The sequence below is a fragment of the Fukomys damarensis genome, unplaced genomic scaffold (genome assembly GCF_012274545.1).
Source record: "Fukomys damarensis isolate Sample0158 unplaced genomic scaffold, DMR_v1.0_HiC HiC_scaffold_11, whole genome shotgun sequence".
NCBI classification, from domain to species: Eukaryota; Metazoa; Chordata; class Mammalia; order Rodentia; family Bathyergidae; genus Fukomys; species Fukomys damarensis.
In genome coordinates, this window is record NW_022900923.1 from 13,612,940 (window position 1) to 13,627,196 (window position 14,257).

The window sequence follows — 14,257 nt, forward strand, 5'->3', positions numbered from 1 at the left end:
TTCCAACGGAGGCAAATAGGCTGTTTCCAAGATTTAGCTATTACAAACTGAATATATGATTTTAATAATAGCTTCTTAAATTTAATTTTAAATGATAACCAATAATTTAGGAATGCCTATTCAAATATATTTTAAATACTATATATGTTTTAATGAATTGCTTCAGAAAATTTCCCTTAATTTTTATGATAATCCTTAAAGAACACTCACAATTTATTGAAATACAATAAATTTTTCAGTTTGAAATTAATACTAGGTATCAGTAGTATATCAGATAACCGTTTTAAAAAATCAGTATATAAAGCTTTTGTATTTTAGTAGCAGAATTAGTATAGTATCTTACTATGCTCAAAAATAGCCATTTTTATTTCAGAATGTATTTTTGTTCTTTTCTATTCTCTATTTTATTATTTTCTTCACCTTAATAGCACATTTATGATAATAATAGTAAGAGAAAGATGTAAAGAGCCTCTTATGGGAGAAACTCAAAGAACTTTTGAACTGCGTATCGTTATTCCTCAACACCTTTCGTAAAGACAGACTAGATGTGTTGATTTCAGATGAATGGGGCTTTTCCAAGTGCTGTTCTCTACAAATGAGCCCCTGACGAAATCAACCACAAACAAATTCCTCATCATATTCCACAGCGGGAGCCATTAGCAGAGAATCAAAAAAACACAGTCATTTCCAGCAAGAACCTATTTGCGGATTAAGTTCTCACCCATTCAGCTGTAGGCTTAACTGTGCAGAACTCCTGACCTGACCCTTGTTTACTGCCTGCTTTGAGAATCTTGCAGATGAGTGCTCTGGGTAAAAGCGTTTCCTGGATCATGGAGAAATTGTTACCATTTTATCATAACTTTTTCAGACTGTCTTGTAGGGACTTGAAGATCCAGGTAAAATAATTTAGTTCATCCTTCTTATTAGAAAAACATTAAAAAACACTGAAAGATCTCAGCGGCTATCATTCAGTTCAACCATAACATGCCCCAGTTGAGACTGATGCCAGAGTGATGAAGACTGGGCCTAGCTGCATGGTTGAATCAGAAGTCAGCTTTCCCAGGTACTTCTCCCTTCTTTCCACATTGGGGAGCACCTAGATTTTCAGCTCCTGCCTTTCTTTCTCCATGCTGCAGCTTCGTTGTGTTGAAGATCTTCAGACGATTCAAGTGATGAAGATTTTAAGACATGAGAAGAAAGTGGCCAAGATGTGCTTCTTGATGGTCTTCATCTTCCTAGTCTGCTGGATGCCTTATATTGTGATCTGTTTCTTGGTAGTTAATGGTTATGGACACCAAGTCACTCCAACAGTATCGATTGTTTCTTATCTCTTTGCTAAATCCAGCACAGTATACAATCCTGTTATTTATACTTTCATGATCAGAAAGGTAAGCTTAACAATTAATTTACTGTTTTCACCTTGGGGGAAGGGTTGGAAAAATAATTTTATAGAGGTAATTCAGAACAGCTGCAATGATAAAAACCCAAATAAAGAACTTTATAGGAAAGTAAGGGGATTAGGAAGAAGTGCAGGATATCGCCAAACAAAATGATAATAGTTCTAAGACCTTCCAATAAAGATTTGCACTTACTGGGTGAAATTCTATAAAAATTACTCTTTAATTAATCAGAAAATATTTGTCCACTACTAATGAGGTTTTACTTAAATAATAATTATAGAGTTAATGTTTTAAATGCTTACTATACTATGTAATCTGCAGATTACACCTAATATCTTTACAGAACTGTGCCATGCAATGGGCTTTATTATTCCTTTATTTGTGGGTTTCAGATCCAGGTAAAATAGATCATCTGACGCAGGAAGCACTGGTGCTAGGACCTGAACCTGGTTCACTTGAGTCCTCAAAGCCACAGCTTGTAACTTCCCATTTGAGTTTGGAAATACTGTTAGTAGTTGTTCTGGGTTATTCTCATGACACAGCCAATGTCTAACTAAACTTAATTTTACCTAATTTTGAAGACCACTTTCCAGCAAATAAGTATATTTTCTAACAATTCGTTTTACTTTTTCTTTCAGCCAATGGCTATAAGTCCTTACTTCTAAATTATTGTGTATATACACCTGAAAATATTGTAAAATTATGCATATTTTTATTTAGTATATTTGTATACCCAATATTCTGCATTTCTAACAAGCTCTCACTTGGTCCTGATATTTCTGTTTCATGGGGAACCTACTTTAAATAAAAAGTCTAAAAGATACAAAAACCACACACAAAAAATATAACAATGGTTCTTACCTACAACAAGCTTAACCTTTGTATACAAAAGCATTAAATATGATCTATGTACTCTAAACCTTATAATGATATATCTTTAGCACTTAACCTGATATACCAAACAATGGTCTGGTGATAAATATTCAAGCAAATAAATAGTTTAAAATGTGAATACAGGGTCTGGTGATGTAGATTGCTTGCTTGGCATGCACAAAACCCTAGGTCCAATCCCCAGAACTAAAAAAAAAAAAAAAGTTAATATATGCTAAATGCTAACTTACATATAATTGTGGGGGAGGGTCCAAAGGAAACAAATAACGTAGCTGTTATTTTTAACTGATTTTTGAAAATCTACAAAGGCCCACATATTCAACTTTCATTTTGCTCTAAACAAAATGGATAACAAATTAACTTTTTATTTATTTATATCTTGTGTTAGCTATAGCAGACATACTACTGTAACAACCCCAACATTCAATAGATTAACACAGAAAGCCTGTTGGTCTTGGAGTCCTAATGTATTTGATGGAGGAGACAGGCTCGACTTCATGCAGTCTTTAAGGAACCTACATCCCTTCCATTTCATGATGTTGTCATCTTCAGACCTTGGTCACCAAGTTTCTTAGAGAATGGGAAGAGCAAAGGGGAGACCTTGAAAAGGGCTGAGAAATATGGCTTGTGTAGTGCCCAGGACATGAAAAATTATGCATTTTGTTGAAATCTAGCATTCACTACTGTAATATTCTAATAGAAAAAAATTCTTCTCCTATTTAAAAGGACATTCATGAGCATTCCAGGCTATAAATTCTGCGAGAACAGTCTTGTTTGCCTTTGTTGCTTACTGTATCTCTAGATTATAGCTCAGTGGCTGTCATCTGAATATTTGTGGACTGAATATTTGTGCACTGAATATGTGTTGAAAACTCCTTAGATAGAGCAGTTCTCATAGAAGGTACATGCAGACTGAAAGTAAGGAGGATTAAGGTGTTAAAATAGTTTTGTGTGGTCTGGTTAATAAAAATTAAAATAAATCAGGCATAAAACCCCAGAAAGATTTAGATCAGCCTAAGCGTTACTATACGTTTTGTATCAGCTAACAAACAAAAAGCAACCCAAATTAAACTCAACTCATTTTCTTGAATGTTAGTCCAGATTAATGGCCTGATTTTTAAGTAATAATCAACTTTATCTTTTCTTCTCTGCCCAGTTTCGAAGGTCCCTCTTGCAACTTCTCTGTTTCCGATTGCTGAGATGCCAGCAGCCTGCTAAAGACCTACCAGCAGTTGGGAGTGAAATGCAGATCAGACCCATTGTGATGTCACAAAAAGATGGGGACAGGCCAAAGAAGAAAGTGACTTTTAATTCTTCTTCCATTATTTTTATCATTACCAGTGATGAATCACTATCTGTCAATGATAGTGACAGAACCAGTGGGTCCAAGGTTGATACGATCCAAGTTCGCCCTTTATAGGAATGAAAGAGTGAGCCTTAGACTGGTATCACATTTGGACTTCCATTAGAAGGATTGATCTGGAATCTGCATTCTATGTAATGTCAACAAGACTTTTGTGGTCCAGAGGGAAATCTGACTGCCTGCATGTTCTCTGGACTCCAGAAGAAACAAGACAAATTATTTTAATGCAATGGGTGCTTTACATAACAAAACCCCACTGGTGGCACAAGACCAGCATCTGGCACCATCATCTTCTAACATGTTAGAATTTTTATTTCAGATATATTTTTGAATGACTATATTTGCCAAAGCACATACTAATTTTTCTTGAAAATATTTCATTGTAAAAATAACTTTGTCTCAAACATATGTGTGAAATAGCTAGACCATCTTTAATTCTCTGTAGTTTTGGGTCCTATTTAGAGTCCATTCATATGTTTGACCAAACAGAATTTATCCTCCGCCCCCCGATAATTGCAGCCAACAGAGAAATTCTACATTCAATTTATTTGTATGCTGGCTACTATCTTTCAATAGTGAAGGAGATAAATTCTAGGGTAAAAATAAATTCCCTACCTTTATCTATAACTATATGTATAAAATGAGGACGGTTAGCCTAATGAGCTGCTAAGAACATCATAGCAAAGAAAAAGAATGCCATGACGTCAGGGTAGTTATGGCCTATGGTGAATTATACAGCAGTGTGAGAATGTACATGATAAAGATGACGTCAGTGGCAGGTGAGTATCTCCATCTATTTTGAACATGAGCATGGCAGGATTATCTCTTCCTTTTAATAATTTCCCATAATTTTTCCAGTAGTTCTAGATTTATAAAAGGAGTCCCAAGTAAACATACTTAATCTAAAGAGGTATGGAAACAGGAATTTGAGTGTATTCATAAAATATATTATTTAGTCTTCATTGCTCCTCAATTAGTCTGTTAGTCAGTGTTAGTGAAGGGGCCACTTTTTCCATGAGTCCCTGTTTAAACTTGTAAGAAACCAGAATATGCTACCCCCAAACATGCTCCGTTGCATAATGATTATTTTGAGCTGAAAACAATTGAGAAGAAATGATACAAGAAAGCTTTCTGCCTCTCCTTACTGGCCTAAAAGCAAGACCCAAATTTACAAATGTGCCCCCTCCCCCTCTTTACCAGCAAAAACAAGGTTGACCACCACAGAAGACTTTAGACATTCGTCAGCCTGGAGATAACACCAGAAGAATCTGCATGGAAAACTCCCAGTTGTTTACCTTCCTACAAGTTGCTGCCCTCAGTCTGGAAGTCATTTTTCTTTGTCTTGGCATTTCTCTAAAATTTACCGTTCTTGGTGGAAGATGTTAATTTAAGCCAGGTCTTTGAGATTTACTCATTCTCTGGTTATCTTCCATGTGAAATATACATGTTAATAAACTTCTACTTGTGTCTGTTTTTCTCTTTATAGTCTCTGTCTTTCGTTATAGGGGCCCCAGTTAAAGACCAAAGGATTGGTAAAAGGAAACATTTCTCTTCCCTTACACACCAAACATGGGTTATTACGAGTCAAGAATGTTTTGACAACATTGAAAAGAAACACTGAATCATTCTATTTCATTGCTTAATTTTAAATTTCCTAAATAAATTTACTTCTAGTGTTACATCTTTAATCATGTTTGAGCAACTTCTACAGGTGACTCAGTTGACCTACTGAAGAAGGATGAACCAAAGAAAATATACTCAATGAACTTTTAAAATCAAGTTCACTCCTGGTTCTGTTGTAATACGTCATTAAAGAATAAGTTATTAAATTGCTTCTGAAGGTCTGAAATGGAGTAAAATATGGCTTTATATTTCTATAAAAGCCATTCCCCTTGTTTCCTTTCCACACTCATGTATATGTAAATGTTTAATTTATGAATAAAATCCTTTCTTAGCCTTCTCCTAATATGGCACCAATGGCTTTCTTATTTCTTCAGAAAGTCATATTGGCATTTTGAGGCTGGGAAAGAACAGATTCATTGTGTAACTCTTTGGAACTCCCCAACCCTCCTATATACTTCTGATTATATCAAGTGACTCTCAGCTCTGTGGTAAGAAAAGCTCCATCCACATGATGAAAAGTATAGTTAATGTGTTAGGCAAGCTGTGATGTTTTAGCCCCAAATATTTATTGTTAATCACATTTTTAAGGAAAGTATCAGCAGTGTCTTCCAGGAGGCTTCTGAGGCCTTAGTTTTTGAGAAGTGAACAAGATCTTAGTCATTCTTTTTTAAAATTATTTTTTAAAATTTAGAATGATCCAAGCTGAGGTTGCAAAATGTGATGGGGAAGCTATGTATCGAAACTTTAAAAAAAAAAAAAAAGAGATGAGATCCCCTGCCCCAATAATTGCAGCTGACAGAGAAATTCTACATTCAATTTATTTGTATGCTGGCAACTATATTCCAATAGTGAATTATATCTGGCAAGAGAATCACTTGATTGATTCTTACTTTTGGTCACATTTGCTGCTTTATGATCTTTATATCACTGGATAATGAAATAGGCAGTTTGTTCTAGCGACTCCATGAGTTTGCAGGGAAATGTGCCCCATATCCTGGAAGTGAGCGACTCCACTCCCATGGTCTTCTTAAGTAGTCCAGAGGTCTTGGTGACATGTAGTGCACCAGCAGATAGATAGTTCCAATGGCTATCAGAGATCCAAAGACAAAGAATCCTTTTTTTATTACCTATGAGGACAGAAATAATGCTCAAAAGATTGTCCAAAGATTGAAATCTTTAAATACACTTCATTTTTATACCTCCAAAGAGCACACAATTTCCTTTTAGTTATTTAACCTGAAGTAGTTGCAAGACCTCTGATTTCTATCGCTGCACTTACTGTTCTTCATTCTAACTGTAGCTGTCTCTTTTCCCCTTTTGTTCTGATGTCTTTTAGATCAGGAACCCTAGTTTATTCATCTTTGGACTGATATATACCTCTTGATTCCTCCCAATTCATTCTCTACACACTAAAGCAATTTTTCTAAAATCTGGCCTCGGTCTTATGAGCCCTCTATTTCTCTCAAGTTAATATTCAAGAAGCTTAAGCACCCTCCCCTCCGACCCCTCTCACACTTAGGTGCTGCCTTTCAGGTTCCCAGATCCCTACTCTGGTGTGTTGCTCATGTTTCTTCAGCCTTCACCTATCCGGCCCACGACTGTTCTCTCCAGGGTCAATGTATCCCTCTCACAGCATCTGTCCATCGACCCTGCCACAAGTTCTGAGCTATGTGAAGAGTACGGATTGACTCTTGTTCACCACTGTGCCCTGCTCAGTGTTCATGCATTAAGTAAAGCTATTTGTTGAAACTGAATGAATAAATTCTCCAAGTGGAAGATCAGGAATCTGTGGTGCTTGAGTGGTGCCCTCTGGGTCAACAACCCAACCCAAATGTGTCATAGCATTGCATTGGAATTTGGTAGTGCCTTATGAGAGCTTCAGTTCTGTCCAAGTTTACAAATGAATAAGAACCTTGTATGACACAAAAGTCAAGAATGGATCACCTTGCTAAAATAAAGTAGAAGGCTGCAAAATATTATCCTTATTTCTTTTGCAAATTTCTTCCCTTCAAAAGCTCTCTCTCTGTTGATTTTTCATATAGTGTTTGGTAGATGCTTTACCCTCTGTGTGCTCAGGACAGTTTTTATTTGGAAGGCAAACATTTGACGTCTGTCCTAGCATTTCTTCAATGTCTTGAAATAAATGTGACCATAACAGTATGATACTTCAACATACTAGATTGTTTTTTAAGTGTAATTTGTTCCAACCTTTTTTTGCCAATGCCAGCGCAGCACTGCCTCATGGTATCTTATTCTGGAAAAGGTGACCTATAGGGAAGTTTAAAAAGGATTCTGGTGTATTTTTTAATGGCTAAACAGAAATTTAAAATGAGCAAACATCTTAAGTCCAAATCTTACCATGGTATAGAGAGGGGTAAATGTAGATGGCATAATAGCATGAAGAAATCGCTCTACGTTCTTTTGAAAAATGAACCACTTGAAGGTGACATGTGCTCGCATCTGCAATGAAGAGTTAAAAAAAAAATCTCCAACAAAGTGACACCGATTTTCTCACTACAACTTATTACTTTTCACTCCCACTCATGACAAAGCTGGATACAAGTAGTAAAATTCCCACTTCCATAAACAGTCATTCCTGATCTCTTTTAAGAAATTTCAATAATAGGGCCGGGGATTTAGCTCAGCAGTTCAGTGGCCTGCCTCGCAAGCGCAAGGGCCTGAGTTTGATTCCCGGTATCACACACACGCACACACACACATTTCAATAATACAGAATATAACCTTGAAAATGTACAATAACAAAAAACCTATCAGAGAAGTCTGTTTTGTTCAGATGTTGTTACAAGAACTCTATTTGAGCAAAGAGTTTCTTCAAGCACATCTGTGAGTAATCTGTGAACTCAAAGATTTGACAAATTTCTGTTGCTTCCTGGTTGGTTTTTAATATGGTTTATGGTAACCAGGAATTATGTGAGGCTAAGGCTATCTTGATCTACTACTGTTCTTTATACAAGACAAATATTTCATTGTAGGTGTCCTGGTTTTAAAGACTGGGGTGAGATACATCAATAGTCTTTCTACTCATTCTAGAATTTCCTTTATCCCAAGTTCTGCTCAAGATGGACTCCTCTCCCTCTCCCCTCCATCTTTAGGAGAGATGGGAAACAATCATTCTCTTCTTTAAATTTATGTTACACATTTTTTTCATTTCATTATTTTAAAGCTATGATTACAACCACTTGTCATACGACTGGTTTAAAATGAAATCAATGCGTATTTCTTCAAGGTCTGAGTCTCTCTGATAAGGACTTTCTTTGGTACCAGACATTTTTTGTTAGTGTATAAGGCTACAGGGTTGGAAGTTTGGCTCAGTGGTTCTGTTGCCTGCCCTCAAGTGCAAGGACCTAAGTTCAATCCCCCGTACCAAAAACCAAAACAAATCATAGGGCTCCAGAGGATATTCAATGCTACTATAAATTTGTAGACCATGATATTAAGGGTGGAAAGGTCATTTAATATTTCTTAGACATTGTGATAATGTTAACACTTCTCAGAATCATATTTTTATTAAAATATCATATAAATAACTTCTAAATATCTAAGATTTGAACCTGTAAATCATTAGAAATGTTCTCCTCTCTGTTACCTTCTAAGTGTCCCTCAAATATAGGAGGAAATAATGTGTGTGGATCATTGTTACTGCTATACAGTTGAAACCCACCCATGTGTTAAGAATGGCCTGTGTATGAAGGTATGTGTGTATGAGTTTGTGTGTGTGTGTGTGTGTGTTCATTCTTGTCTGTATCTATCTTATGTAGCATACATCAGATGGGGCTGAAGCAAAGAAAAAAAAAGAAGACAATAACTAGTCCATCAGTAAACTGTCTTGTAGGATGAAGCCAAACCTTACCTCCATGTAATTGTATATAGACAGGTCTGAAATTGCATGGACATCTGGGATTCTAACTTTTGAGAACTCAGGAAGACACATACCTAGAAACAAAGTTAAACAATACCTGTTTTCAAAACAGCCTATAAAATGTGCTGGATTCAAATTAAATAGTAAACTCTAATCTTTTAAAACAAGAAATAACCATTCTGTGTCACCAACAATTTATGATTATTGAACAATACCCATAGTGTGTTTCCTGTTGTGATGAAATAAAACTTATAATAAAGTTAATACATATTATGCTTGCTGATTGTTAAAATTATTATTTTTCCCTTATTTCACAAATGGAGAGTTCATATAAATGACCCTCGCCCCACATAGAACTTGCTACTTTCTATTTCATGCTCCTCTGTCCACATGTGCACTTATCTCATTGTACTAAAGATACCTCATTGGCTTGAACACCAGTTCCTCCTTTATTCTTTGAGCTCCTAGCAATCAGGCTCCATGTTTTCTTCATATGTAAACATTTAACATGAGTAATGACTCACTAACTGATATTACTTTCGCATAGCCAGACAACTAGATGCCCAGAGGTCGGCAGATAACAAGTTTGAGCCTAGCCAGGGCAACTCAGTGACATGTGAGATCCTGGCTCAAAATTAAAAAGGAAAAGAGGGCTGGGGATGTACTGTAGCTCAGAGAAAAGGCTTGGGACTCAATTTCTTCTACTGGGGCGGAAAAGATGTGAGAGATGCTATATACTTTTTTGTTGTTGTTTTGTGTTTTGTGTTTTTTTGTTTTTTTTGAGATAGATTCTCACTACATAATCCAGGCTGGTCTTGAACTCACTATGTAGCCCAGGTTGGTCTCAAACTCATGGTGATCTCCTGCCTCAGTTCCCCATGCCTGGTGAGATGCTATGTCTAAAGACTGAAAACCTGGCCTGAGTGTCCCAGTTTCATTATTTCCTAACTACATGATTTTTAGCAAGTTATTTAGTTATCTATACATTTGGTTCCCCAGCTATGAAATGAGGACTAGTATCAATGTCTTGTGTTTTTTATAAGGACCAAAAGAAATGTAACATTTTAAAAACAGCAATGTTCTCAAAACAATAAATACTCAGTGATGGCAATTATGATTATTATTCACAATTATTTTCATTTTGTCTTTGTTCTCTATTATCGAAAACTGGTTTGGTAAGTTCTGTTATATAAACTCTATCCATCTTCATTATTTCCTGCAAACCTATTATAACAGGGCTACAAAAAAAAAGAAAAGAAAATGCCTCTCGATCCTGACCATCTGAGATGACCGGGAAAGAAAGATGAAGGAGAAGACAGTGGAGGAAAAGAGGAGGATGAAGGAGGAGGAGGAGGAAGAGGGATTGTTATTCCCTGGAACCCTATAATTTTTCCATACCCACACACCAGTGTCTGATGATTTCCTGTAATCTCAGAACAAACATTTGTCATGAGCTCACTTTATGCCAGACTTTCTTTTTTTCTTTTGAAGATTTGTATAAGCTTTAAATTATTTATATAAATAATTTTCTTTCATTTTCACAACTATCCAAAGTTAACATTATTATCACTGCTTTATAGATGAAAAAGTATGGCACCTTTAGAAAGACCAAGTGACTTGTTCAAGATCACAAATTAAGTTGGCAAGACAATACCTTGAGTCTGTGTGTCTGTTTCAAGCTCAGCTCTCTAGTGTACCCCTTCCTTGCCTTTTAGTGGTAGCCTTTCAGGACATGTGAGGAATAGGAAGAGGTGGACAACCCAGTTCTAAGTTCTAAGGCATATATATAATATATATACATATTTATATAATTACTTATAAAAATTTAAAAAACACACACACACACACACACACATATATATATATATAAAACATTAATACATTGGATGAATCACTTTTAACTAAAAGGCAAGTGAAAATATCAGACAAAAAGCCAAAAAAAGCCCTGGAGCTTCTAAGAGTGCTTCTGGGGCATAATGAAGGGGACAAAGCAGCAGGAATTACTTAGGTTCAAAGGGAGGAAAAAGAGAACATCTCCATTAAGCTTTGGTACTTTGAACTTTTAGCTTTGTGTGGACCACTGCATGGCCCTTGCTATAGTTTGGATAGTAAGTGTCCCTCAAAAGCCCATGTGTTAAAGTTTTGCCCTGCCAGAAAGGTGTTATTGGGAAGTGGTAGAACTTTTAAGAGAAGGTCTAGTGGAAGGTCTTTGGATCACTGCAGGCATGCTTTGAAGAGGATCATGGGTCCTGGCCACGAAGGGAGCAGCTTTTGCCGTGCGATGCACACTCTGTCATGATGTACCAAAAATGAGGCCTAGTGATCATGGTTTTAAACCTTGCAGACTGTGGACTGAAGTCAACCTTTTTCTGCTTATAAGTTGACAGTCTCAGGTATTTCTTATAGTATTGGAAAGCTAACAGATCTCTATGAACAAATCTTAAGAGAAACTATGTTTCCTTTCTGAGTAGAGATTGTCTGATGTGGTCAACAACAGTGACATAGACTATCAGTAGAAAATTTTATAAGCCTGAACAGAAAAATACATGTTATGGTTTTGTGATTACTGAGATCAGAAATAAATGCACAATTAATTAGCATTTTACTTACTGAGATTATTATTGAATTTATCCATTAACTCATCAAATACCAAGCAGTCTTCAAAGCCCTGATACAAGAAAAAAATGAGGAAAATTTAACCAGAAATAATAAAAACTTAGCAATTTTAACAGAACTTTCATTAGTGAGTGTATTGTGCAGGCTGTATAGACAGAACAATTAAGAAAAATTTCCATAAAGGCAGTAGTATTCAACATCCAATCCATTTCATAGCTTTATTTAATCCTGTCAATAGTATTTCTCATTTCTTTGGGGAAAAAATGATGAGAAAAGATAGCTTGAAGTTCTGCTTTTTCTTTGAGGCTGAAATTATATATTTCCACATAATCTCTTGGAAAATTCTATTCTATTTTATTATTTATTTATTTATTTTTGTACCAGGGATTAAACTCGGATCCCTTATGCTTGCAAGGGAGGCAGCAGAACCACTGAGCTAAATCCCTGGCCGGGAAAATTCTATTTTAAAAATAAAGACTTGACTTGCTCATGACCAAGTTTCCAAATTTCAAGCTATTGGTACATTTTCCAATGGAACGGAATATTACATTGTAGTTTAAGCTTTTTTAAAAAACACTTACGATTACTAGATCAAATAATCCAAATACTAGCTTGAGTTGGTTTTGAGTTGAAGTTGAGCTGATTGAGTTGAGTTGAGTTGAATCTAGTTAAGCAGCAGATTGAATTGACTTTGTTTATATGGGGATAACTTTAATCTTTTTTTAAATTTAAAACTTGTTGAGACTGACCTGGAAATATTTCAGGAACTTACCTAGGTTGAAAGAACTCACCGCATTCATTCCTTGCCCAAAAAATGGAACAATGGCATGGGCTGCGTCTCCCATCAACATACAGTGTGACTTAAAGTGAAAAGAGGAGCACTTGACAGATATCATCGCCTGGGGTGGCAATAGAAAGAAGTCTTGCACCAGGGCTTTCCTTTAGAGGAAATAAGCAAGATGTAAAGGGGTCAAATTGAGTACTAAATTCTGTTGAATTTTCTCACATTCATTGGGTTTATTACCGAACAGTTTATTACCATAGAACCTATTCGCACATGCTTGCAGTAGGCTGTTTATATCACTGAAAGCTCCAAAAGGTTTGCCATCACTGCCACAGAATTTTATTGAAAAATATATAAGTATGCCAGAAAGGCTGGGCCTGGTGGTGCATGCTTATAATTCCAGTCTTTGGGAGACTAAGGGATGAGGATTGCAAGTTTGAGCTCAGCCCAGACAACTTAGTGGCACCTCGTCTCAAAATTTAAAAAAAAAAAAAGGTACTGGGGATTTAAACTCAGTGGTGGAACACTTGCCTCACACATATGAGGCCCTGGGTTCAACTCTCAGATCCCCAGTACAGGAAAAAAAAAATGCCTGGAAGAAAATAAGAAAGAAAAACATTTCAGTTTCTTCCAGTCCTAAAGTTCTATTGTTCTTATATTCTTGGTTTGCAACAGTTCCAATCACTCGCCAAAAAAACAAGTTTGGCAGCATTTGAAGAACTTCAAATATTTTTGTGTCACATGTCATGTCAGGAACTATCATGAGGTCATGAAATTTTCAATACATTGGTGCATTTAAGCTTCTATGGAAAACTAAACAAAATATGTTATACATTTGATTAGGCTATAATAAACCAAAATTAAAATTAATATGAGTCCCTATGTATTTGGAAATGAACATTAGCAACCAATCTACTATGTAGGGAAATTGTAATATGTTCATCAAAGGCTACATAATTTCATTGAGACAAAAAAAACAAGGTCAAAAGTTCTATTGTATAATATGCTAACTAAAGAACAAACACTTCCCCTATGAATAAACCGCTACTTGTTTGAAATGCATTTATGGCAGTTTGTGGAAGTTATAAATAGAGGAAAAGTACGTCCCCTTAAGAGTTTTAAATCTGGCCGAAGAGGCAAGAAATATCCATGAGACGAATTTAAAAGGACACGAGGGGCTAAATGTGGTGTGCAGGCAGAGGTTATTCTCCACGGTTGGTGAAGGACAGATCAATATGGACAGAATTAGCCTACAGGAAAAGATCCAAACTAGCAACTTTTAAAAGTCTGCTACGGGCCAGCGGTGGGCTGTCCTTTTGATATAATTAGCTCATTAAATTTTCATAGCTACTCTAACAGGTAGGTATTCTGATAAAGGTGAGACTCAAGGGAGAAAGCGACAGATGTAGTATTAAAGTCTTGCTCTGGCACCATGCCTGCCTGGCAAGTACAAGGTCCCGAGTTCGATCCCCGGTACAAAACAAAAAACAAAAAATAAAAACAAATAAAAATCTTGCTCTGCTACAGCCTGCGTGTTTTGAAATCCGAACCCTCAATATGAGAGTATTTGGAAGTCAGGCCTTTGAGAGGCGATTAGGTCGAGGAAGCAGAGCCCTCATGAAGTGGGATAAGCGCCTTTTAAAAGGCTTCTTAACGGTGTGAATTCAGAGGGAGAAGCTGCTCGTACGAACTGTGAGAAA

At 36.2% G+C, this 14,257-nt stretch overlaps 2 protein-coding genes across 3 annotated transcripts in view; one reads left to right on the top strand and one right to left on the bottom strand.

The window, feature by feature from the left end:
* Positions 1–5,676, top strand: part of Opn3 (opsin 3) — a 43,537-nt gene extending 37,861 nt beyond the window's left edge. The window contains exons 4-5 of the mRNA XM_033761960.1: positions 1,137–1,388; positions 3,448–5,676. Of these exons, the coding sequence (XP_033617851.1) occupies positions 1,137–1,388; positions 3,448–3,711 (516 nt within the window). The 3' untranslated portion in view covers positions 3,712–5,676. The remainder of the gene's footprint in view (positions 1–1,136; positions 1,389–3,447) is intronic.
* A 422-nt stretch (positions 5,677–6,098) lies between these two features.
* The window catches only part of Kmo (kynurenine 3-monooxygenase), a 32,693-nt gene continuing 24,534 nt past the window's right edge, over positions 6,099–14,257 (bottom strand). Inside the window, exons 10-15 of one of the 2 annotated variants that reach the window (XM_010642661.3) lie at positions 12,565–12,712; positions 11,768–11,825; positions 9,149–9,231; positions 7,636–7,737; positions 7,486–7,545; positions 6,099–6,404 (exon numbers count right to left, since the gene is read on the bottom strand). In XM_010642661.3, coding sequence (XP_010640963.2) covers positions 6,231–6,404; positions 7,486–7,545; positions 7,636–7,737; positions 9,149–9,231; positions 11,768–11,825; positions 12,565–12,712 — 625 coding nt within the window. In that variant the 3' untranslated portion in view covers positions 6,099–6,230. The remainder of the gene's footprint in view (positions 6,405–7,485; positions 7,546–7,635; positions 7,738–9,148; positions 9,232–11,767; positions 11,826–12,564; positions 12,713–14,257) is intronic. The other variant, XM_019210446.2, reaches the window with a different exon arrangement.